At 46.7% G+C, this 23,021-nt stretch overlaps 1 protein-coding gene across 2 annotated transcripts in view; it reads right to left on the reverse strand.

The window, feature by feature from the left end:
• SMAD3 (SMAD family member 3) overlaps positions 1-18,284 on the reverse strand; it is a 160,447-nt gene extending 142,163 nt beyond the window's left edge. Inside the window, exon 1 of one of the 2 annotated variants that reach the window (XM_006831509.1) lies at positions 17,868-18,284. In XM_006831509.1, the coding sequence (XP_006831572.1) occupies positions 17,868-18,073 (206 nt within the window). In that variant the 5' untranslated portion in view covers positions 18,074-18,284. The remainder of the gene's footprint in view (positions 1-17,867) is intronic. The other variant, XM_006831508.1, reaches the window with a different exon arrangement.
• Between the last annotated feature and the right edge of the window lie 4,737 nt (positions 18,285-23,021).

Below are 23,021 nucleotides of genomic sequence, written 5' to 3' on the forward strand. Positions count from 1 at the left end.
AGGGTCAGAGAAAAAGAGGAAGACCCCCAGCAAGATGGATTGGCCAAGTGGCAGCATCGATGGACTCAAGCATGGCAACAGTAGTGAGGTTGGCCCAGGCTCGGGCAGTGTTTCGTTCTGCTGTGCATAAGGTAGCTATGGGTCAGTATCAACTCGATGGCACCTAACAACAACAACAGGAAACTACAAGTATGCATATATCAAGAAGTCATTAAAAGGCAACAAGTGGTAGAAATGGGGGCAAGGAGAAGATGCAGAGAAATATACAATATTAGAGCTTTGAGAGTTTCCTCTTCAAGCCTGTCGTTTTGTCAATGGGCATCATGAAGTCAGGGTAGTTTCTCCAAAGTCAGATAACTCATCTCGGTCTCAGCCTCACTGGGGAAGCAGAACATTAAGATCACAGTTCCTTCCTAGGTCCATATGTCTGTCCATCCACTGGCTCAACACATTACAAAACTTGGAGACAGCAACAATGACAGCAGTGAAGACTACGTTAGGTTAAGTGAGGAAGAATAGAAAAGAAATGGCACACGTTGGTTTTCCAATGGGGAATCTGAGGTGTCCGCTGGGATATCCGAGTATCGATGTTCAGAGAATGCCTGGAGCTGGGTGGAGGGAAAAAGTACAGGCCTGGGAGTCACCCCACAATGGCCACACATGAAAACCAGAAAGAGGCGAAGTGTGGACTGCAATTTTGATTCAATCCATCTCGACAGAACAGCGTCCAGCATCTGGTTCCGTGTTCTCATCACTGAAGTGGAGACAGACAGACAAAAAATAAAAATAAAAAACACAGTGGCCAAAAGGTGACATTCACAAAACTCCCGGAATCAAAGTCCCTTTGTGAGTACTGTCATTTCATCCTCCTAACGGTAACCACTTCCCACATGAGCCCCAGCAAGGCAACTGTGCAGCCCACAAGAGAGAGAGAAATATGACCACACTTCCCGCTTATAAACAGGCAATGGTAAACATCTAAGACCACTGGTCCACAGTCGTGGTTAAACAAAGAGCTGGGGGCACCCTGGAAGGGCTGCCCAGACTCCTACCTCCTCACATATTGGCTCTCCCCCCATAAGCAGTGAACTTGAGCCATGAGGTTCAGAACTGAAGCTGATCAAACAGAAACAGCTTTACCCTAAGCTTCACACTCAGCCTTTCCTGGCCACTACGCCTGAAAACTCAAGACTTTTCAAGACCAGTAGCTACTTAGGTTCCAGACCCAGTGCTCTTTGTGACTGGACCACACAAAGAGGGCAGAAGGGCAGCAGTGTGTGCTTACTGATGTGTGCGATTCTCTCCCCACATCAGTGGTGGTGATCCTTTTCTTTGTAAATCAAAGCATAAACTGCAACTCTTTCAACCACTCAGTAAAAAAAAAAAAAAAAAAAGGCAAACCTCAAACAAACATCTTTAATTAGCTCTGAGATGTCCCCTGCGGTCCCAAGTTCCCCCAGCACCTAGATCAATAGCAAAATAAAACAGAAGGCCTTAGGACAGTCTCTGTTTTCTCTGAATTGGAATGAAAAAGCCTGTGCAGGCCTAAAGTCACTTATTAACTCACTGTGACAGAAAGACTCCAGGGTATTCTGTATCTGTAGAAAGTTCCATCAGAAAGCGGAAAAAAAAAGAAAGGGGGAGGGGGGAACGCACGACGTAGATATCAGCCAGCACTTTGTTTTTCACCACTAAGCATTTATAGAATTCTTATGTCTTCATCTATGTGCTTTCAGAGAAAGTTTCCGACAGATTCAAAGCAAAATAAACATATGGTTTTGAAACTAGAAGACCACAAGAACCTTTAGAAACGTTTCCCTGGGGGAGGAGGCCCTTAGCTCTATACCCTGGCCCCTTCTAGACTTCAGGATAAGTTTTTATTGCTATTCTGTCTGTAAGAAAACAAGAGGGGTGAAGACATCACAATTGAAACAAACTGGCCTGGGGCATAAGCGTGTATCATCCGAAGGCAAGGGCAGAGTGCTCGTAGGTCCAAGGGTCCTCTTCTGTGTGTCTCACTCCCATGTGTCTCTCTGAGCCCAAAGCTGCTCCACTCAAGACTGCTACACTCTACTTCTGTAGATGCTCCAAACACAATCACATTATCTTCTTTTCACTTAGACTACAAGCTCCATGAGGGAAGGAACTTGTCTCTGACTGGTTGACCATCATAAACTCTAAATTACCAAGACATCAGATAAGTGTTCAGAAGTCTCCTTCAAAGAAGAAGGAAAACAGCAATCAACATGGATTTACTAAAACTTACTAAATACCTAGCATTGTATTAAATACTAGAACAAGTCAAAGAAATAACCCGGGTCCTTGACCGCAAGAAGTTTACTATAATCAACTGTCTTTGTCACTGACTGCATATGCTACATCATTGGAAAATGCAGTACCAGGAGGCTTCTGGGAAAGGTTTTCTTCCCAGATAAAGAGACTTGGAAAGAAAAATGGTCCTTTTTAGTCCCTGGATATAACTGTGCAAAAAGGGTATCACCACCTGGAGCAGTTGGGGTCATCTTTGAACCATTGAGGGGCAAACCTGCAGACAGAAATTCATCAGGCTGAAGATTGCAGGGCTCCTGGCTCCAGGCTTCTTGCCGTTGGTGTGTGCAGTCGAGTCAGCTCTGACTCATAATAACCCTGTATAGGATTTCTGACAATGGCTGGTAGGTTTGAACTGACTTGTGGGTACCAGTCCAATGCTTATCTTACAGCACCATACAAGGGCTCTAGGGGAGATAATAAGCCCCTTGCTGCTTAAGCTATTATTTGGGTTTTCGGTTACTTGTCGCCCAAAGCATCCTGACACAGTACATCTGGCCATGGGTGCAGGGTGTGGGATGTATCAGCAAGGGAAAGAGGCCAACTGGTTGACTGCATTAATCTGGGCCAAAGTGCTGACGACCTTAGCTACAGAGAAGAGGGTGGCAATGAAGAGAAAAGCTGGAATTGAAGAGACACAAAAGCAGATTCCAGCCTTACCCACAAGATGGCCCAGTCATCTCCATGAAGCCTGGGGCTCAGTTCCCACCATGACTCTCCGATGAACTGGAACATAAATAATTAATAACTCCTGCCCATACTCAGCCACACATATGCCTACTTGTGTCTGTGGGATCAGAAAGGGGAAATGCATCCTGTTTTATTTATAAAACACGGCAGAGCAACAAAGGCTGGTGACCGGAGCACTGCAGTATCAGGTGAAGTTCTCCAGCAGGATGCCAAGTTTGGTTTGAATTTACATTTTGCTTTTCTCGGCCTGGAACGGTTCCTCTTTGTCACTCCAGCTGCTTTCCTGGGAGCTCAACAGACAGGGCCTCGCCCACGGCAACAGTTTGGTTGGAGAGTTTAGAGAATCCAAGTCCTTCTCCAAACTTCCAACAAAACAATCAGGGGCAAGAGAAGAAAGCTTGAATGCAAGGCCAACAAATCTTGAGAGCATTTGGCCAGTGAAACAAAGTGAACCCTTTACCTGTTCTCTGCAGACAGAGGGGGGTTATTCAGGGCCACATGTTCCACAGCGGCTCTGGCACATTCCATTCATTTGCCACAACCAAAGACCAAGAAAAGGCACCCTTGCTGTTATTTTTAAATCCTTCCTCAATACCTTCCAAAATTCTTCAGCAGAAAGGATTACCCGCTAAACTTGTAGCAGCTCCCAGTCAGGAGTATCTTTGAGGCTTCAGTTAAAATGGAGTAAGAAGCAGGAAGCAGAAGTCAGTTCATAGAAGTTTCTCTCTTGGCCATTAAGAGCCTTCCAAGTTGCACTGTTCTGGTGTGGCGCTGTGGGTTAATGTGCCAGACTGCAAGGTCGGTTTGAACTGCAAGGTCGGTGGTTCAAGCTCACCAGCCACTCCTCAGAAACCCTATATAGGGTTACTATGGGTCAGAACTGACCTGACGGCACTTAACAACAACAAGTTGTACCCCAATACAACTTTGGCATAGTAGATCATGGTGGCATCTCCTGGGCTTCAGAAGGACATGAACCGATGAGCGTTCAAACTTTCTAAAGTCAGGTGAATGCCCCATCACACTCTCACCACCTCTCCTATACACACTCCATCTCTAACTCCTAACTTTATCCCTCTGCCCTTTATTACACGGCTAAACGTTCCAGAACCCCCTAATCCAGTTAAATAACAGCTAGTGCTAACTTGGGAGTCCCAAAGGATTAATGCACTCAACTGCTAATAAGCAAAAGGTTAGCAGTTCGAGTCACCCCAGATAAGCTTCGGAAGAAAGGTCTGGAGATCTAAAAATTCAGCCACTGAAAACCCTTTGGAGTACAGCTGTACTCTGGCAAACATGGGGTCCACATTTGGAATCAATTTACTATGTTGTTGTTAAGTGCCATTGAGTAGGTTCTGATCCATAGCGACCCTGTATATGGTTTCCAAGGGGCAGCTGGTGAGCTTGAACCACCGACCTTGAATTCAAATGGCTTTGTAGTCTGTCACATTAATGCACAGTGCCACACCAGGACTCCAATTTTACTATGTTAGATTACCTGTAAGATCACGTCCAGTGTTACATTATGCTGCCAGCTTGCTGAAATGAATGGTGTTAGGTAAGTCACTTCACTAAGAACCGCAGTTAACTAATTTGGTGTGTCCCTTACACTTGCCTAGTGGCACATAAACTGGCTGATCAGATCTTCTCTGTTATCTTGGGCAGGTCAGGCACCATAATCGCAGAGTGATTTAGTGGCAGCATCGATGGATTCAAGCGTGGCAACAGCACTGAGGTTGGCCAAGGATCAGGCAGTGTTTTGTTTTGCTGTGCATAGGGTCGCTAAGAGTTGGTACTGACTTGATGGCACCTAACAAGGAGCTCTGGTAGCGTAGTGGTTACAAATCGGGCTGCAAACCTTGAGGTCAGCAGTTCAAAACTACCATCTGTTCCGCGGGAGAAAGATGAGGCTTTCTGTTCCTGTAAAGATTGACAGCCTCGGAAACCCTGTGCAGGGTCGCTATGTGTCGGTTCCGTCTCCACGGCACACAGCCACTACCACCAACAACAACAACAACATAAGCAGTACAAGCTCACCAGTTGATCCTAGGAAACCCTATACAGGGTCGCTATGGGTCGGAACTGACTCAACAGCACTTAACAACAACAACGTAGTGTGGCTTGCCTGCAGTGTCCAGGTCTAACTCTCCTGCCCAGACATCATTATTAAACTGTTGTCCCTTTTCCCTCTCAGAAGTGTCCTGGTTTGTATGATACTTTACAGAGTCACTTGAGATTATAGGAGGGGTAGAAATACAGAGGCACATTCAGCTCTGCCTTTTAATATGAGACCTATAGCAACTGGCCTAAGAAATCTCTTGAGTCTCATCTTCCTCGATGATCAACTAAGGATCTACCACATAATAATGTCAATTTCACAGATCTTCGTATGAGGATGAGAATGGTAACCCTTTCACGAGAGGAAGCAGGGCAGAGAACCAGAATCAAGAACCAGCAACCTCATGCTGGTCCTCAAAGCTTCAGTCTTCTCCTCTCAGGTGTCTAGTGGTGGTTGTTGTTGTTAAGTGCTGTTGAGCTAATTCGACTTTAGTGACTGTACAGTGTTTCCGAAGAACACCTGGTGGGTTTTAAGCACTGACCTTGTGATTAGCAGTCCGGTGTTTCTCCTACAGTGTCACGCTAGGACTCCAGTGTCTGGTTAAGTAGTGCTTGGCTGCTAACAGAAAGGTAGGTAATTCAAGCCCCTCTAGAGACATGTTGGAAGAAAAACCTGGTAATCTACTTCCAAAAATTCAGCTATTGGAACCCTATGGACAGAGTTCTAGTCCAACACACATATGGTCACTACAGGTTTGAGTTGATTGGACAGCAACTGGGGGGGAGGGTGTTGGTGTCTGACATACAGCTGGCATTCAGCCCAACTGGACCAACTGGACTGTCAGGTACCAGAATCACTCCTTATGAGGGGGATTAGGTGACCTGTCAAAGGTCTGTGCTGCTAACTCTGCCAGCTTTAGACTTCAGCTTCCAGTGCACAGTATTGATGATAGCATACAGAGGTTCTCTGGAGGCAAGAGTTCATCAAACAAACAAACACCACCCAACTAAACCTACTGCCACTCACCATCATGCATGCCCACACAAAGACTGCTATCGTGACCTTATAGCACAACAAGAATTTCCTCATAGCATTTCCTAGATTATAACCTTTACAGAGGAGTCCTGGTGTGGCGCTTAGGATAAGCACTGGACCACAAGGTCAGAGGTTCAAACCCACCAGCCGCTCCTCAGAAACCCTGTACAGGGTTGTTATGAGTTGGAACCGAGTTGATGACACTTAACAACAATCTTTACAGAAACAGACTGCCACATCTTTCTCCCATGGAGCAACTGGTGGGTTCAAGCCACCAACCTTTTGGTGTGCAGCTGAGTGTTTTAATGACTGCGTCACCAGAGCTTCAAGGTTCTCACAGCTCCTGTTGAATTTTGTCAGCAGACTGACAGGTCTTTTTGCTCATGGAGTCAGTAGTAGGTTCGAACCGTCAACATGTCAAGAGGCTTACGTGACTGTTCAGTAATTAACCAATGAGGCATGTAAGCCTATTGACATACTGATGGTTAGCAGCCAAGTGCTTTAAAAACCAAGCCACCAGGTCTCATATCCTTGATTGTTAAGTACTGTCGAGTCGGTTCCAACTCAAAGTGGTTGATACCCAACACACAATCAGTGTACCTTCAATCTGTCCAATAAGCAAGTGCACTAGTCAATGGTCCAGCTCTCTGCTCCATTTTCTAGATGGGCAGCTGGACTACCTATTACGGGCTCCCTGAACTGAATCCATTTTGCACTGGATCCATGGTGACAAAAATCAATTCTTGTGGAAGTCCCCACGATCCTGTTCATATAACGGTGTTACCTGGGCTGGGCCTCAGTCATGGCCACACACCTGAGAGGAACTGCTAACAATAGGCCTGCCCCTAATATTTGTGGATCCCAGTGCAAGAGTACATGCAAGTATTAAGGCCCACATATCATATGCCGTATATTTAAAAGACAGAAATCCAGGTAGCTATCAAATACTGTGTTCTACCCTCCTACTTTGATAAATAAGACTTCAAAATGATCAAGGGAAGTCAGGTTTCAATTTAGAATTCTCTGATCCCTTGGTTTCCTACAGGAATGTAGAAGTCCAGGCAGAACCCGCCCTGGGTCTCAGATGACACCTAACACTATATATACACCGATGGATTCCCCAGACCACAAGTCTGAGCTCCGTCAGATTTCCCCTGCCTCCTTAGCATCCTTAGCCCAGCCTTTGGGTTCAAACAGGTGCAAACTGTTAGTACAGCCAGCCCTCAGTCAGTAGGCCTAAGCTACACAGATCTTGGAAGCAGCTCTAAACCCCTGGTGCAGGGAATCAGAGAGGTTCCCAGACCATAGTATGTTCTAGAAGGAAGGAGGCACGCACTTTCGATGGCCCATTTCTCAGCCCTATAGACTCCTTAGAAGTCCTGGTGTAGTGTTGTGGGTTACTGTGCTGGACTGCAAGGTCGGTTTGAACTGCAAAGTTGGCGGTTCAGGCTCACCAGCCCTTCCTCAGAAGTGCTGGACTGCGAGGTCAGTTTCAACTTGGAAATTCTACACAGAGTCCCTATGAGTGGGAGCCAACTCTACAGTACTTAACAACAGTAACAACAGACTCCTTGCCTCATGATAAGGACCCTAACCAGAAGGAAGACCAAAGCAGCACCATCTAAGTGTGGGCCCCTCTTAAGGACAGTAAAGGGGACCACTATTCATATCCAATTCATTTCAGAGCCATAGGTTTCTGGTGATATTTTCAATGACAACCAAGTCAACTGTTGAGGTGGTACTTAATGGACAGCCGGAACTGCCTTCCAAGAGCACCTCAAAACATACACCAGCAGCAATCAACAGCATGCATGTGCACGCAGACAGACGGTCAGACTATCGGTGACAAGCGCGTGAGTCATAGCTTTTCTTCTTCAGGATCTTACCCATCCCCCGCCCCAGGAGCACTGATTCATCAAAGTTTGTTTTCAACATTATTATTTTTGGTTCACCAAACAATTTAAAAAGTGACGACAGAGAAGGAGGGAGGGCAGTACCACCTAAAAATACCTATTGTTTCTTTCAATAGCTCGCTCAGTCCTAAATCATTAAGTGGCATAGCAAACTCTTGGTGCGTGTGTTGGAGGCAGAAACTTTACGACAACAACAGAAGTTCTCTACACACAGAGCTCAAGACAGTGGGGAAGGGAGGGTGTTCGACTAGAATCATTTGGCACCATCAGTACAGTTGCCCTCCTTGAAAGGACAAAGGAGTATTTACTGAGCACATAGTATATGCTAGTTGTTGGCCTACAAATCCCAGCCAAATGCTTGATCTCTTATCTCACTAGGGTGATTTAGGTACGTGGTCCCATTCCCATTTTACAAAGCAGGAAACTGAGTTCAATAAGCTGAAGCAAGTGTACCTGAGGTTGCCACACAGCTATTAACAAGTAGACCCGAACCCAAGTCTGTCAGACTCTAGAATGCTTTTTCATTCTTTTCACTTTACTGAGCATGCTCCTCTCCCATCCCTTGCTCCACAGGTAACATTTCGAGAATCCATTTGGGCAGAGCTAAATGGCTACACACAAGATTTTAAGAGGGAGCAGAACAAACTCCAATTCACCTAAGCCTCCCATGCCCACAGAGAAACAAGACACATTCTGAAGCTGAATTCAATTGAGGGGGAAGTAGAAAAGGGGAGCAAAGGACCATTTACAGCAAGGAATATGTGAAGCAAAACATAGAAGAAACAAAAGCATGACTTCCAACATCAGTGCCGGCTTTCAGTCGCTTGTAACTGCTCAGAAAGACCTTTCTGGATTCATTACTCCATATTTGGGCTTAGCCCAGAGGTGATTTTTTAAGGAAAAAATGCCTTTTGGCATTTTTAAGCTGTGACAGTGTAAAAACAGACCTTTAAAACACACACACCCAAAAAGCATTACTATTTTCAAAAGTCCACTTAAAAGAGAGAAAAAAAACAAAAACAAAAACAGGTGACACCTCAGAACTACAACTTGGCTTGGCAGTTTGTGATGCAATCTGTAACAGCAAAAGCCACCAGATTGGTAACTGTAGGTTTCAAAAGCAAACAACAGTGTTTCTTTAACAATCCTCCCTGCAACACAAGGAGAGCAAACTGCCAGATAGAGGCGGTGAGAGCCATGTGCTACAAAAACAGTACCATTTCAAGGGAAACTAACTTTTCATTTCCTAGCTGGGGTTTAAACTTGTAACCTCCACGCTACCTAACAAAAAGCTCAGGCTTATACAACCGAGCGTAGCCTTTCTTTATATAGATGTTCGAAAATAAATAAAGGAAGCTTCCAGGGTAAACTCTGACATATGAGCAAACATTTTCCACAGGTATCCTCTATAATGCCTACCTCGTACATTTAACCATTTTTAGGTTTTTGCAGTCATTAGTTTAAGTCAACTTCCTGCTCTGAGGATAGCCAAAAATAGCAACAAAAGGAGAAAAATTACCCACTGCATCTCAAGACATCCAGCTCTACATCTTTATCCTAGTACATAGTTATTTATATGTCCCTTTGTAGTTAAATTTCACTGGTTTAGACTCAGAGGGCAAAAGGGAGGAAGGGAGGAGAAAGGGGGAAAATGATGAAGATTAAAGACTACGTTATCACTGTATCACTTTCATTGAGATATATTAATTGGCACCAGGACGATGGCATCCTGGCGTGGTGCTATGGGTTAATGCGCTAGCTAGATTGCAAGTTAGGTTTCAACCTCAAGGTTGGCAATTCAAGCTCACCAGTCACTCCTCAGGAACCCTATACAGGGGTCACTATGAGTTGGAACCGACTCCACGGCACTTAACAACAAGACTGATAGGATTTACGGAGCCTGGATAGCACAGTGGATTAGTAGTTTGAATATACCAGTCACTCCTTGGAAGAAAGATGAGGCTTTCTGCTGCAGTAACGAATTACACCCTCAGAAACCCCATATACAGGGTAGCTATGCGTCAGAAGCGACTCGATGGCACACAACCACTGTGACCAGGCTGATATAGGTCACAGGACATTAGGGATTGCAAACGATGCCGACACTTTAGAGTTAGAAAGACCCTCAGGTAGAGCTTATCTAGCCTATTTTCCAGTTGAGAACATGAAGTCCAGAGAAGTTATGCAACTTGCCCCAGGTCACACAGCTAATCATAAACAGATCTGTGCAACTCCGCCTCCAAAACGACCCTGAAAACTGTGTTTATTACTAACTTTTTTGTTTTATACCATGTATGGGGAGAAATGACCTGCTAAATAAAGCAAACTTTAGCCTAGTCCAGAATTAGCCAAACTTCTTAATTAATAGACTTCTACTGTGTTTTCATTTTAAACTGAGCCTCTCTGTCAAAACATTCTGCAGTAGTGTGTCACTGTTGCAAGCTGCTGTTTATAGCAGGGGCCTCAGATAATCAACAGTGGATACTGTGACTTGTGCTACAGGTTTGTTATTTCTTCAACTGTTAATTAACTCAAGCAAAGAATAATGTTACATTCACACACACACACACACACATGTTATCCTTGTCAGGAGACAGTAAACTGCTGAGGTTTTTTGGGGGGGTAGGGGAGATTTGGTTTTCTAGCACCAAGAAAGCAGTATTTATAAATTCGCTAAAGAGCAAACACATACATCACTGTTTACAACTTCAGAGAACTCAAGTACAACAGCCAGGGGACCCGAAGCTACAAAAGGGCAGGGACTGTGTTGAAATGAACTAACTTATTCACTAATTCACCGCTGTTACCTAGCACAGGACTGGGCACCTCATAGGTGTTTTGAAGGAGAGCAGAAAATGAAACAGCAAAGTTCTCTTAGGATCTTCTTTGTTCTATAGCTTGGAAGAGAATAAAATTAGAAAGTGAAATTCTGGAGAATATGGTTGGTATGGCAACTTCCAGCTGTTTCTAGGAATCAATGTGCTTTGGGAAGAGGGGGATGGGCCTAAAAGTCCCAGGGTCCAGGGTCTGTCAGTGGTCAACAGAAGACTCTCAGACTTCCATGGCAAGGAGCTAGTGTTGTCCAGTCCTGCACCAGCTGCTCTCCTCTACAAAAGGCTGGTCAACCAACTTAGCTCTCTGCATGTCTAGCTGGCTACCTTAAGACCAGCCTTTTAAAGGTAGCTCTTCTCAGTCACTGGACACTACCAGATATGGATTTGCAAAAGGGGACAGGTCAATTCTTTTTAAAATGGGGCAGTACATCAAAGCAGACAAGGACAAAAGTTAATCAGGACTATTCTTAAGTCTTGTTAATTAAGAGAGCTGCATTCCAACCTTGGAGAAACTAGCTGCACCGAATAGGGGAAAGGAGGAGTCCTGGTGTGGCACTGCGGGTTAATGACCTAGACTGCAAAGATGTTTGAACTGCAAGATCAGTGGTTCAAGCTCACCAGCTGCTCCTTGGAAACCCTATAAAGGGTTGTATGAGTCGGAACCAAGTCAATGGCACTTAACAACCACCACAACACTGGGAAAAGGGTAGATGGAAGGGGTGGGAGAATAAAGTAACAGGGAAACAAAACATGATTTCAATTTAGAGCAAGCCCTTCTTGGTCCCTTACTTTATAGGGGAGCTCCAGCAGAATACTGGCTTTACTATGTGTCAAATGGCATTAAAATCTCTGAATAAATTAATAAGTGAAAATTAATGGTTGCCCAGTCCATGAAATCTTGTTAATTTTGTTTCATTATAATAATATGGCAATCACAAGTTTACATTATTAAAACCAATATCTGGAAAAAATCTCATTTAAGATGGATTCCTGATGTGATAAGCTTAAACCAAATTCTCTTGGTTTCATCAGCTTCTTGTCTTGTCTTTCTCATCAGAACCAAATGGTTTTCGTATTCACTGACTTCCCCCCCACCCCATGATTAACATTGTCATTTAAAAGTTGAAGTCCTTGCACAGAGTTATATATATATTTGAAGTCCTTGCACAGAGTTTTATATATATATATATTTAACTAAAAGCTCTTATGTCCTTTGAGAACCCCAACCTCATAGGATTATTTTCAGCAAGTATAAACCAGAGAAATGAGAAGCTAAGACCCTGAAAGTTGAAGCAGCCAAAATCATCTCCAAAGTCTCCACTTTGTATTGATACTTGGTGATAGTTAACGTACTTAAAATCCCTGATCCCGATTACTGTCTGTATGTGCATAAACATACAAGCACACATGTGGAAACTACAAGAAGTTTATGGAAAAATGGAATGAAAAGATAAGGGAATTTTTCCACCAACTTTTTGAAGCCCCCTCGCAAAAGAAATAAATAAAATTTCTTCTCCCATTGAGAAACCTGAATTTCAGGTTTGCAGCATTATAAATCGCTTTCTACTTCAAAGAGACAACACTTTGCAGTGGAAGAAAATATTGCACCCCCAGTCCGGTGGTGCAAGTGATAAGGAAACATTTTTATGGCCGAGCTCAATTTAGTATAAAGACAGAAGATCAAGATGTCCTCATTCTTGTCGGCCCCTATCACTACACCCACATACCACTGCAGTCCAAAACTTCCTTCCCATCATAATTCCTGTCCCCACGCTGGTTTTCCACTTCATATTGACCCTGTCCTCTCCCCTGCTTCCTCCCACACAATTAACTGTGCATTCACTATGTTCTGGGCCACTTTGTACATCTCTAGGCTGTACCTCATGCTCTGCATCTTTTTGCAAATCTGTCTCCCACTCTTGCCTAGTGAGTTCCTTGACTATAGGTACCTGTCTTGGCCATCACAGTTGTTAGCTGCCACTGAGTTGGTCACCTACCCATGATGATCAGACTAATGTGATCCATAGACTGTCCACGAGCTGATTTTTGGAAGTAGATAGCAAGGCCTCTCAAGATTCCTGAAGGCTTTGCTGAAACCTGTTCAGCCTCACAGCAGCACGCAAGCCTCCTCTGGCAGATGAATGCTTGAAGTGCATTGGCTGGGAATTGAACCCAGGACTTTGGAACACAGGACTTCTGTATGGAAGGCGAGAATTCTACCCCTGAACCACCACTGCCCTCTAGCCAGCATAGTAGGTACTCGCTCGTTATTGCAAAGTGCCAACAAGTAGCTTACGACCCATAGCGACCCTGTACAGGGTTCCCGAGGGTCGGCTGGTGAGTTTGAACCGCCGACCTTGGGGTTCAGTGCATTATCCCATAGCGCCACACCAGGGCTCCTGGTGGTACTCAATTAACAGCAGAATAATTCCACAATGAATAAATAATACAGAGGGCTAAACATAACACGTAACATCTGTCAAGCTCCCCAGTTTACAAAACATAGGGCTCATCTCATTTCAATTGTACAGGTGCAGACACGAAGGCTCTAAGACATTAAGGGGCCTCCCAAATTCATCAGATCCACGACCTGAATTTTGTGGGGGTTTTCCCCAGGAAAACAAGATGGCTTTCCTTATTTTATTTTCTAACATTTTATTTTCTAGCATAGTTTCTTCTTCAATACTTTAAGGACAGCCATAGTTTCCTACCCTGCTCTCTTCATATTTCAACTTACATTTCTTCTGATGCACAGGAATAAAAAAAAACATGAGCAGTTGAATACTCAAATCAAATCCTCTTAACACGTCCCTGAGTCGCACAAAAAAGGTAAGCACACTCCACTACTAGTTGAAAGGTTAGTGGTTCCAATTCAACCTTAGACATCTCAGAAGACAGGTCTGGAAATCTGCTTCTGAAAGATCACAGCCTTGAAAACCCCATGGAGCAGTTCACGAGACAGAATCTACTTGATGGCAACTAACACAAACCATTTCTCTTACTGGAAAATAAGTTCCTCACAAGCAGGGACTATCACAAATCTCTCTCTGCATCTCTCTCTTGGAATTTTAACTCACACACAGCCTGAATCCAAGAAATATCACTGATTGAACAAATTCAGTTTCATAATATGAACTGCTACATTGTATCATCGGCAACATGAATCATCCCAAACATTCAGCCTTGAGGTACAAGCAGTGAATTCTCCATAGTGTCACATGTCAAGGGAGCACCAAGGGGCTCCTAGGTTCTGCCACAGCTCTGAGCCAGTCTTCTCATCAGCTGCCATTGCCTGTAGGAGGCTGTGTGGTGCTTCTGTAATCAAAGTTAACAAGCAGCAAGAGGAGAAATCATTTCCCTGGCAGCCGGAAGTGGGCTTGCTTCAAATGTCTAGATTATCACTCTGAGCAATAGCTGAGGGAGGTCAGGGCACAAGGGATGCTGAGATCTAGAGCATCAAAAACGTCACTCCTGTGGCCCTGGTGATAAATAGATCTGTCCCTGAAGTCTGAGAAAGTAGTGCTAAGATTAGGTTCTTTTTCCTTTCTCGTTGGAGTCCGGCCTGGCAAACCTAGGTAGATTAACAGGTGGTTATACAACGATAGCAGATACACAGAAAGAAAGGAGAGATGGTTCGATTCTCCCAGTCCTCTGGACTTGGTGCTTATGCAAGAAATCCCAAACAAATACAGTTTTAAGCTTGATCCAGCTGCCAAAAACTGGGCGAAGCTTGGATCCCATTGATGGAAGAACAAACAGGGGATCTAACTGGAATGAATCTGTTGGAAGCCTTGATCTCAATTAAGCTCTGGCCACTTCTTTGACATTGATCTTTTTTGTTTTCTTGATTTCAATAAGTTTATATCACTCCAGTTCTTCTGATGATTGTAACAACTTGCTGCCCCTATTGCATGCTGTGGAGTCCCTTCCTAGTCATAGCAACATTGTAAGGGGTTTCCAAGAGAGTAAATCTTTACAGGAGCAGAAAGCCTTTTTCTCCCCAGGAATGGCTTATGGATCTGAACTGCTGACGACCTTGTGGTTAGCAGCCCAACTCTGTAACCCACTTCACTATCAGGGCTCCTTTGTAACAACTTAGAACTAGTGTAACAGAGAGGCAAGAAAGTAGTCTGGATGTCCAGAGTATAAAGCTGTAATAGTCAAACTTTGCTGTTGTTGCTCATGATTATGTATTTGTTAAAGCATACGTGTCATAATCTCCTTACACTGTTGTTGTTGTTGTTAAATGCCCTCCAGTTGGTTCCAACTCATAAGGGCCATGGATAGGTTTTCTGAGACTTTAAAATCTTCAAGGGAGCAGAAAGTCTCATTGTTCTCTCACGGAGCGGCTGGTGGGCTTGAACCAGGTCTCTGAGGTTTGCACTCCAGTGCTTATTGTAGAGGGCTCCCTAAACTCCAGGTTCCAGATCATGCAAGAGAGTTTGCCAGACCCAAGTCCTATTACCATATTGAGTGGATATGGTGAAACATCTACTTACTTTTCAAAGCTCTGCTTGGAGAAAAAACAGTGGAGTGAGCAGACACTTTAAGAAGCAATGTCCCAATCTAGAGGTTTAATGGATACACGCTTCTTACAACACAAGGCCAGCTAGCCACCTACCCAAGACATGGCCTTTCATTTTCTTCCCATGTCTAAAACAGCAGCAGCTGTTGCCAAGGGAAGCAAGGCGACCCAGAGGCATGGACATAAAATTCAGGATAAAAATCCATTTGCTCTGGATCCACGCAAGCAAATGGGTTTCACTAACTGGGAAAAGATGAGGAAAATAAAGAATCTACGTTTGTATGACATTCTAACTAGGCAGGTAGAAGATGTCCTACTCTAAGAACTCCTGGGAAGACCATAAAGAAGCCTAGTTTGAACTCTCAAAAACATCCAAAGCATTCACATGTGTTGAGCTACAGAGGACTTTGGAATAGGAAAAGGCAGACCATACATAGCTGTGCCTCCACAGAGGGCAACTCCCACCAAGGCAATGAAAAGCAAGGCTTCTTCAAGCTGTCATCAGCCAAAAGATCCAACAAGAGTATCCTTGCCAAGCAAACAGCCACAGCTCCCAGCCAGCTAACAGTGCTTTAAGCATTCAGCAAAGAATTCATCCTGAGACTTCAGAGTACACAGCTGCATGGGGTAGCTGAGAGTGCAACACTATATCAAACCTCTCTTCCAAAGTTTTCTCAGCTTTAAAAATGAGATACTCTTAAGCAGAACTGGCATATCTATTTTCCAGGGGATAGTTGGTTGGCTGCTTTCTTTTTTTAAGGACCTTGTAAAACCATGTAAATTCAAAAACACTTTCTACAGCTTTAATTGATACTTATTTCTCTGCTTCAACTCATGAGTATTTGTCCTCAATGCCCAGGCAGGTAAGAAGGCAGGTAAGAAGGCAGACCACTCCTCTGGCGGGAGAAGAAAAGCACCCTTCCCAACCCCCAACCACAGGAATAAAGAAGAATTCAGAACTGGCGCTGGGATCAGAACCAATTCTCTCTGACCATTCCATCACACCACCTCCTCTGAAGTCAGTTCTGGCTCTTCATCACACACCCAGCACAGTCTTCCCAGACAGCACACCACCTTCCCTCCCCCCTTTATTGACTGGATCCACCCAGTTTTAAAAAAATTATTATTTTTAAAGTCAGAGCTCCCACCATATGTGGCATTTATTTCCAAAGAAGGCCTGCCCTGGGTTCCCATGGACAGATGTTGCTTTGTGCCTGCCTGAAACGGCTGGCAGCCCTTGTACAGCTGCCCCAAGCAGGTGGCCAAGGATGGATGGTCTAGGAGTTAGGATGACAATAGTTGTGGGGTTCAGGGCCTGGGGGCCTCAGTGGGTTCCTCTGCAGCCTGGGGCTCACCAGTATACACCACTCCCCCTAAAACACACACACACACACACACACACACACACACACACACACCTGGTCCTGGTTCAGAATCAGACTTCAAAGGGGGCTTGGAGGGAGAGATTGGAGGTCAAGGTGCCGCCCCCAACACAATTCTCAGCCAGGCGCAGCTAAGCTAACCGAGGGCCCTGGGGAATGGAGAACAGTCACTGACCCCTTCTATCAGCCATCTGTGAGCTCCCGCCCGACACAGCTAGCGCAATGCGAAGGATAAAGGAGGTCCAGACAGATGGCAAAGCGCTTTGGAAAGGAGGGTCTGCAGGAATTCAAGGGCCTTTGCGAGGCCCACTTCAGGGTGCGTTTTATCTGGACAGCTCTGCTCTGCACCAACCTGCAATCTCTTATAGACTAAAACGGTGGGCAAAATCAGTGTGTGGGAGTAAAGAGGGACAGAAGACCCTATCTGCCACTTTTCTCTCCTCTTTGAAAGTGCACTGCAACTAAAGTGCGTGCGTGCGTGCGAAGGGGGGCGGGAGACTGGCACAACGGAGTCTAAAAATACTCGATAAAAATGCTAATCCCGAAGGCAAATAGAGAAAGAAGAAGGAATCTGTCAATCACGAGCTCCCGCTCCTCACCCACAGCCCCAGCTGTACGGACTGCATTCCTGTTGAGGAGGAAGGAGAGGGGGACAGAACCAAAGAAAAGAAAGGGAGCCACAACACCACCTCCACGAGCGCGGGCCGCGGGGGCGGGAGGCGGCGGCAGAGGAGGGGCTCCGGCCCGCGGAGCCGAACAAAGCGGGCCTCAACTTCAGCCCGCAACTCCCCGGAGTGGGGGCGACCAATTCGAGCAGCAACACCACCTTTTCGAGAGGAGGAGAGCGAGTGTGGAGTGCGAGTGTGGAGTCAGGAAGCAAGAGTGCCGCGTGGGAGCCCCAGGCTCGAAATCTTTGCAAAGCCACAGAGGGTTTTGTTTGGGGTCCCCTTACCCCCTTCCTGCTCGCGCCCTAGTACCCTCCCTTTACACTTACACACACACACATACACACAAACGCTATCCCTCCTTCCCTGTCCAAACGCACCAGGCCGGCCCAGTGCGTCAGGGGGTTGGGCCCGGCGCGCCCCCCCGGGTCCCCACCTGGGGATGGTGATGCACTTGGTGTTGACGTTCTGCGTAGTGATGGCCTTCTCTAGCTCGTCCAGCTGCCCCGTCTTCTTGAGCTTCTTGACCAAGCTCTTGACCGCCTTCTCGCACCACTTCTCCTCCTGCCCGTTCTGCTCGCCCTTCTTCCAGCCCAGCAGGCGCTTCACGATCGGGGGGGTGAAGGGCAGGATGGACGACATGACGGGGGTGGGGACGCGCTGGCAGCTAGGGGCGCCCCCGGCAGGGCGGGCGAGGCGGGACGCCGGGGGCGCAGAGGGGAGCTCTGTCCCGGCCGGCCGCGGCCGCCCAAACTTCGCCTCAACTCTCGGCGAACTTTGCCGTGCGCCGGGCCGAGGCGCGGCGCTGCAGTCTGTGGGGCTCGGCGCGCGGCCCTGCACCCCGAGCGGCTCCCACGGCAGGGAGAAGGGCGGCGGGGGAGGCAGGCGGGCAGACGACAGCGGCGCCGGCTCCGGCAGGCCCCGAACGCGGGGCGGAGGCGGCGGCCGGGCGACTTGGAGTGGCAGAAAAAAGTTTGGGTTTCCGCACGGGGTAGCTGTTTGGGTGCCGCCTCCGGGAAGGAAAGTCCAACCCCCGAGCCAAACTTTGCTCTCCTCGCCGCTTTGATGCGCAGATCCCTCCGCCTCTGCGGCCTCGCCTCCGGCTTCCCTCCTCCTCCCTACTCGCTAGCTCGCAGGGCCGGCCGGTGTTAGCGCCGCACTCTCGCTCCCGCTCCTGCTCCCAGTCTGTGTTTCATGCAAATCCGCGTGCAGCCTCCTTCCCAAACGCTGTCACCGCCCCCTCGCCGCTGGGGCTCCCCGCCTCCTCCTCCGCGTCCCACCGCCTCCTCCCCCGGGCGCCCTGCCCGCCCCTTCCCCCGCCCCGCACCGTGCACGCCCACGTGGGCGACCCGGGACTGCGGCTGCATTGGCTGGAGCGCGCGGGAGTCCGCACGGCCCCAACCCGATGTCAGGCGGGCCCGGGGAAGAACTCGTGGGATAGGAGCAGCGAGAAGGACCCCAGGCGGGAGGCCCCCGGACTGAGGCCCTGGCGTCCACTCTTGGAACCCACACTCGGGAAGCTCAGTTGGGCTTGTGGGCCGAAGAGGGTTGGACTCGCAGCAAGTTGGCGCCGTCTGGCCAAGGGCTAGCGATGCACCCCTAAAGACCTAGGCCCGAGATGAGACGCACAGAAGGACCAAGCCCTGGAAATCGGGGGCGCGCACTTGGCCATGCGAGTACTCGCGTTGATCACGGTCAGAGGCCTTGGCCGGCGCCAGCGACCCTGGGGCTGTTTTTATTCTCTCATCGGTGAGATCACACCGGCTGAGAGTCCTGAGACAGTGTTCGGAGGCGGGAGTTTGGGGTGGAAGGGGGAGCGAAAAGAAGGGGACTCTTAGAAGTGGGAATTTGGGGACCCCAGGGACTCCCTGCACTCTAGCTGGAGCCAAGGATCTCTAGGGCCCTGTGAACCAAGTGTCCGACATAAAAAGAACCTCAAAGCCCTCTGTTGAGGTCATGAAGGAATGAATGGAGATGATTTAGAATTTACCTTTAGGAGAAATTACATTACAAGGTGTTGTGGAATCTTAGGATACAGAAAGATCCAAAGTTTGACACCCAATAAACCAAAGGCTGAGCTTTGTTTCAAAGCGATGAACTCACAAAAAACGCAAAAGGACAGTACTCTGGAAGTTTATTATTCAAACTTAGCCAGGGTGGAAAACAACGAGATATTGTTGGAGGTGCTAGAGCGCTCTGGGAGTTTTCTCCCCGTCTGCAGAATGCAGGGACATCTGCCTACAGACCCCTCAGTCCCTTTCTCCGCTTTCAGGAGTCACCATAGTCTCCCAAGGCTTATCTCCTGTCACCTCCCCCACTCAGCGCCTAACCTAAAGCCTTTGTTTGTTTTTAACAGCAGGAAACCCCCGTGGTGAAAAAGAAGTTATCTGCAAACCCTTTAGCGGGTGGGGAGTTACAAAGCCCAGTGAGGTGTGGCCGAATCCACAAAGTCAGCGCAGAAGCTGCAGGCTCCCTTGCCTGGTCTCAGAGAAGGACTTCACACCAGCCTAAGGCTTCTGTTCTGGGGCACAGCGCCCTACCCTCCTCTCAACGTCTGGCCTGCCTGGATGGTGAAGAAACCTTGAATCCCCACTCCCTCTCCCAACATGATTTACCAACCTGATTAATATTCCTGGCTGGTCCTGCTGTTATAACCCACTGCCAGCGTAGCTTTAGATTTCACTCCTTTCTTTCCAGCCCTCAGTTTCTCCAGGGAGAAAAAAAAAAGAAGAAGAAAGGCAAAACCCCTTTTTGTTTTTCCAATCCAGGTAGCATGAGGCGCCCTGCGATTTAATCTGCACAAGAATCCTTGAGGTTGGTCTACAGTGCGTCACAATGCGTCACAGGTACAGATGAGGTACCTGAAGCACATAGCAATTGCAACGCTTACAAAGAGTTCCAAGTGGCAAAGCTGGGATTTGACTCTATCCACATTCTTGTCACTGTTGGCTTTGAGAGTTATAGAAGGCAAAATGACATCATTCTCTATGGGACACACTGTTGGACACTACAAAAAATGTTTGCTAACCTATAAAAAGAGCCTAGAAATTACTTTCCGGTCAGCCTACTTAGAATGGTCCTGGAAATCTTATGTGAAAAGTTTTGTAAATGGTCATGGTCCTGTAAAGGAATAGAATCAACATCCTGGGCCCACAGCTAATGCCATTAGGAAAGGGTGCAGAAGAGGGGCCTCAGTTCATCACATGGAGCACCTCTGTACTACACTCCTGCTAACCAGTTTTGGAACGCCAAAAGGAAAGAGGAAACACCCCAACCTCTAAGTGTCCACAGCCTAGGGAAGCTGTGGGGAGGGATGGGGCTCTATGGGCCAGCATACGCAGTCATCATCTTCCAGTAAAATGTTCATTTTAACCTGAACACCAGACCAAACAAGTCCAACTTCTGAAAGGTCCCCAGATGAAATCAAAGGAGGCCATGCACTATCAATAACTGCCCTGCCTTTCAATTCTGGCTCTCACCTTCCCTGCATCTCATTGAGAGTTTGTTCCCTCAACTGTAAGAATGGTCTACTTATTGTGCAGAGTGGTGAACCTAGAAATGGTTAAAATGGTTCTGCTGAAGGCAAGTCATAAAGCCAAAAGGAGCACTCTCTTCAGCTGCTGTGACCTCAGAGAGGTGTGAAGATGGAATGGAGCGGAATGGTCTGGCAAGGACCCTAAGCCTTCTGGGAACTCTCTCTAAAATCATGGCATTGACAGGGACCCTAGTTCATCCCTTCTCATTTTCCAGATGGGAGGAAATAACTAACCTACCATCTAGTAGTGTGTCTAAACCATGCTCTCCTGTGTGCGTGCACACTCACACACACACACACACACACACACACACACAAACCTGATGGACCCACATGTGAGTTCAACAATAATGTTTCAGGGGTTCTTTCTCCTCTGGACTCGGTTTATCCATCTGAAGGTTTGGAAGAATAAGCCCAGTGTTTATAATAAGGAGGGTTAACAAAATGGATTAAGAGCCTGCTGTTGCTCTCTTGACTTTTGGTGGTGAATGGGCAGGCGGCTCCCAATGGCTAGAGCTCTGTCCTGGGGCTGATCTCCTGGGGTCTAGTCATGCCTGCTGCTGCAGAGGTTGCCCTTGGAAAAGAACCATTCACCTGGTTAATATTTCATCACGGTGAGTGCAAAGTTCAAGAGAGGCGGGTGAAGGTGGAGGCAGCTACTCTTGTTTCTCTGGGAGTACTTAGTCCTATCAGGGAGGAGCCGGACAAACAGTAAACTGATGTACCAAAGAACTTTCCTGTAGGAGGTGCAATAGTGGAAAGAAGTGAACACTGGATGGAGTTCATTTCTGATTATTTCCCCATTAGTGAAAAGCTATTTAATCAACAAATGGTTAGTGTAGAAAGAGCATAAAAATGGTTCTAATTTTACACAGAAAGTGACCTCTGATAAAGGGAGGTGGTTTACACTATGGAGGTAAGCAGCCATATCAGGACTAGAGCTCTAGTCAGCCTTTGTCCCTTACCTAAGAGAACCTCAGCAATCAGCTGAATTTCACTGTGTGTGAGAGCTCTCCTGTGGCAATGGATCTGGGGTCAACTTCTAGTGTAAACACTTCTAACTGTGTGACTTTGGGCAAGTTCTGAATTTCCTCATCCATAAAATGAAAATAATAATACTTATCTCTCAAGATTGCTATAAGAATATAATGAAATAACCTATGTACAAGAGCTTGCGTAAGCACATAGATGCTGTTGTAATTGTTGTACACTGTCAAGTCAGTTCCAACTCCTAGCCACCCTGTAAAGGGTTTCTGAGGGTGGCTGCTGGGTTTGAGCTGCAGTCCTAAAGGTTACCAGTCCAGTGCCTATAGTACCACACCAGGGCTCCATAGTAGGATGTGGCGGTGCTTTGCAAACGTTAAGCCATGGATGGATGGATCTTAAAATAGAACCAAGAGAAAAAAGTAAAACCATGAAACAAAGAACATACTGCTATTTGGTGGTGATATGCTGTCGAGTTGGTTCTGACTCGTAGTGACCCTGTAGAGGGTTTCGGAGACTATAAATCTTTACAGGAATGGAAAGCCTCATCTTTCTCCCATGCAGTGACGAGTAGATTCAAACTGCTGACCTTGCAGAAACCACTGCACTACCAGGGCTCCTTTACACCTACGTGTGGTGCTGCGGGCTAATGTGCTGGACTGCAAGTTTGGTTTGAACCACAAGGTAGGCAGTTCAAGATCTCCAGTTGCTCCTCAGAAACCCTATACAGGGTCGCTATGAGTCAAAGCTGACTTGATAGCACTTAACAACAACAACATACAACTCTAAGGAGTCTTGATGTGGTGCTGTGGGGTAAAGCACTGGACTGCAAGGTCAGTTTGAACCACAAGGTTGACAGTTCAAGTTCACCAGTCACTCCTTGAGAACCCTATACAGGGTCACTATGAATCAGAACTTAACAATGGCTCTTAACAACAACAACATACAAGTATAAAGGAGTACTGGTGTGGCACTGTAGGATAAGCACTGGATTATTAACTACAAGGTCAGCAGTTCAAACCCACCTGCCATTCCTCAGAAACCCTATACAAGTTCACAGTGAATCAGAAC

This window comes from Chrysochloris asiatica, unplaced genomic scaffold (genome assembly GCF_000296735.1).
Source record: "Chrysochloris asiatica unplaced genomic scaffold, ChrAsi1.0 scaffold00004, whole genome shotgun sequence".
Lineage (NCBI taxonomy): Eukaryota > Metazoa > Chordata > Mammalia > Afrosoricida > Chrysochloridae > Chrysochloris > Chrysochloris asiatica.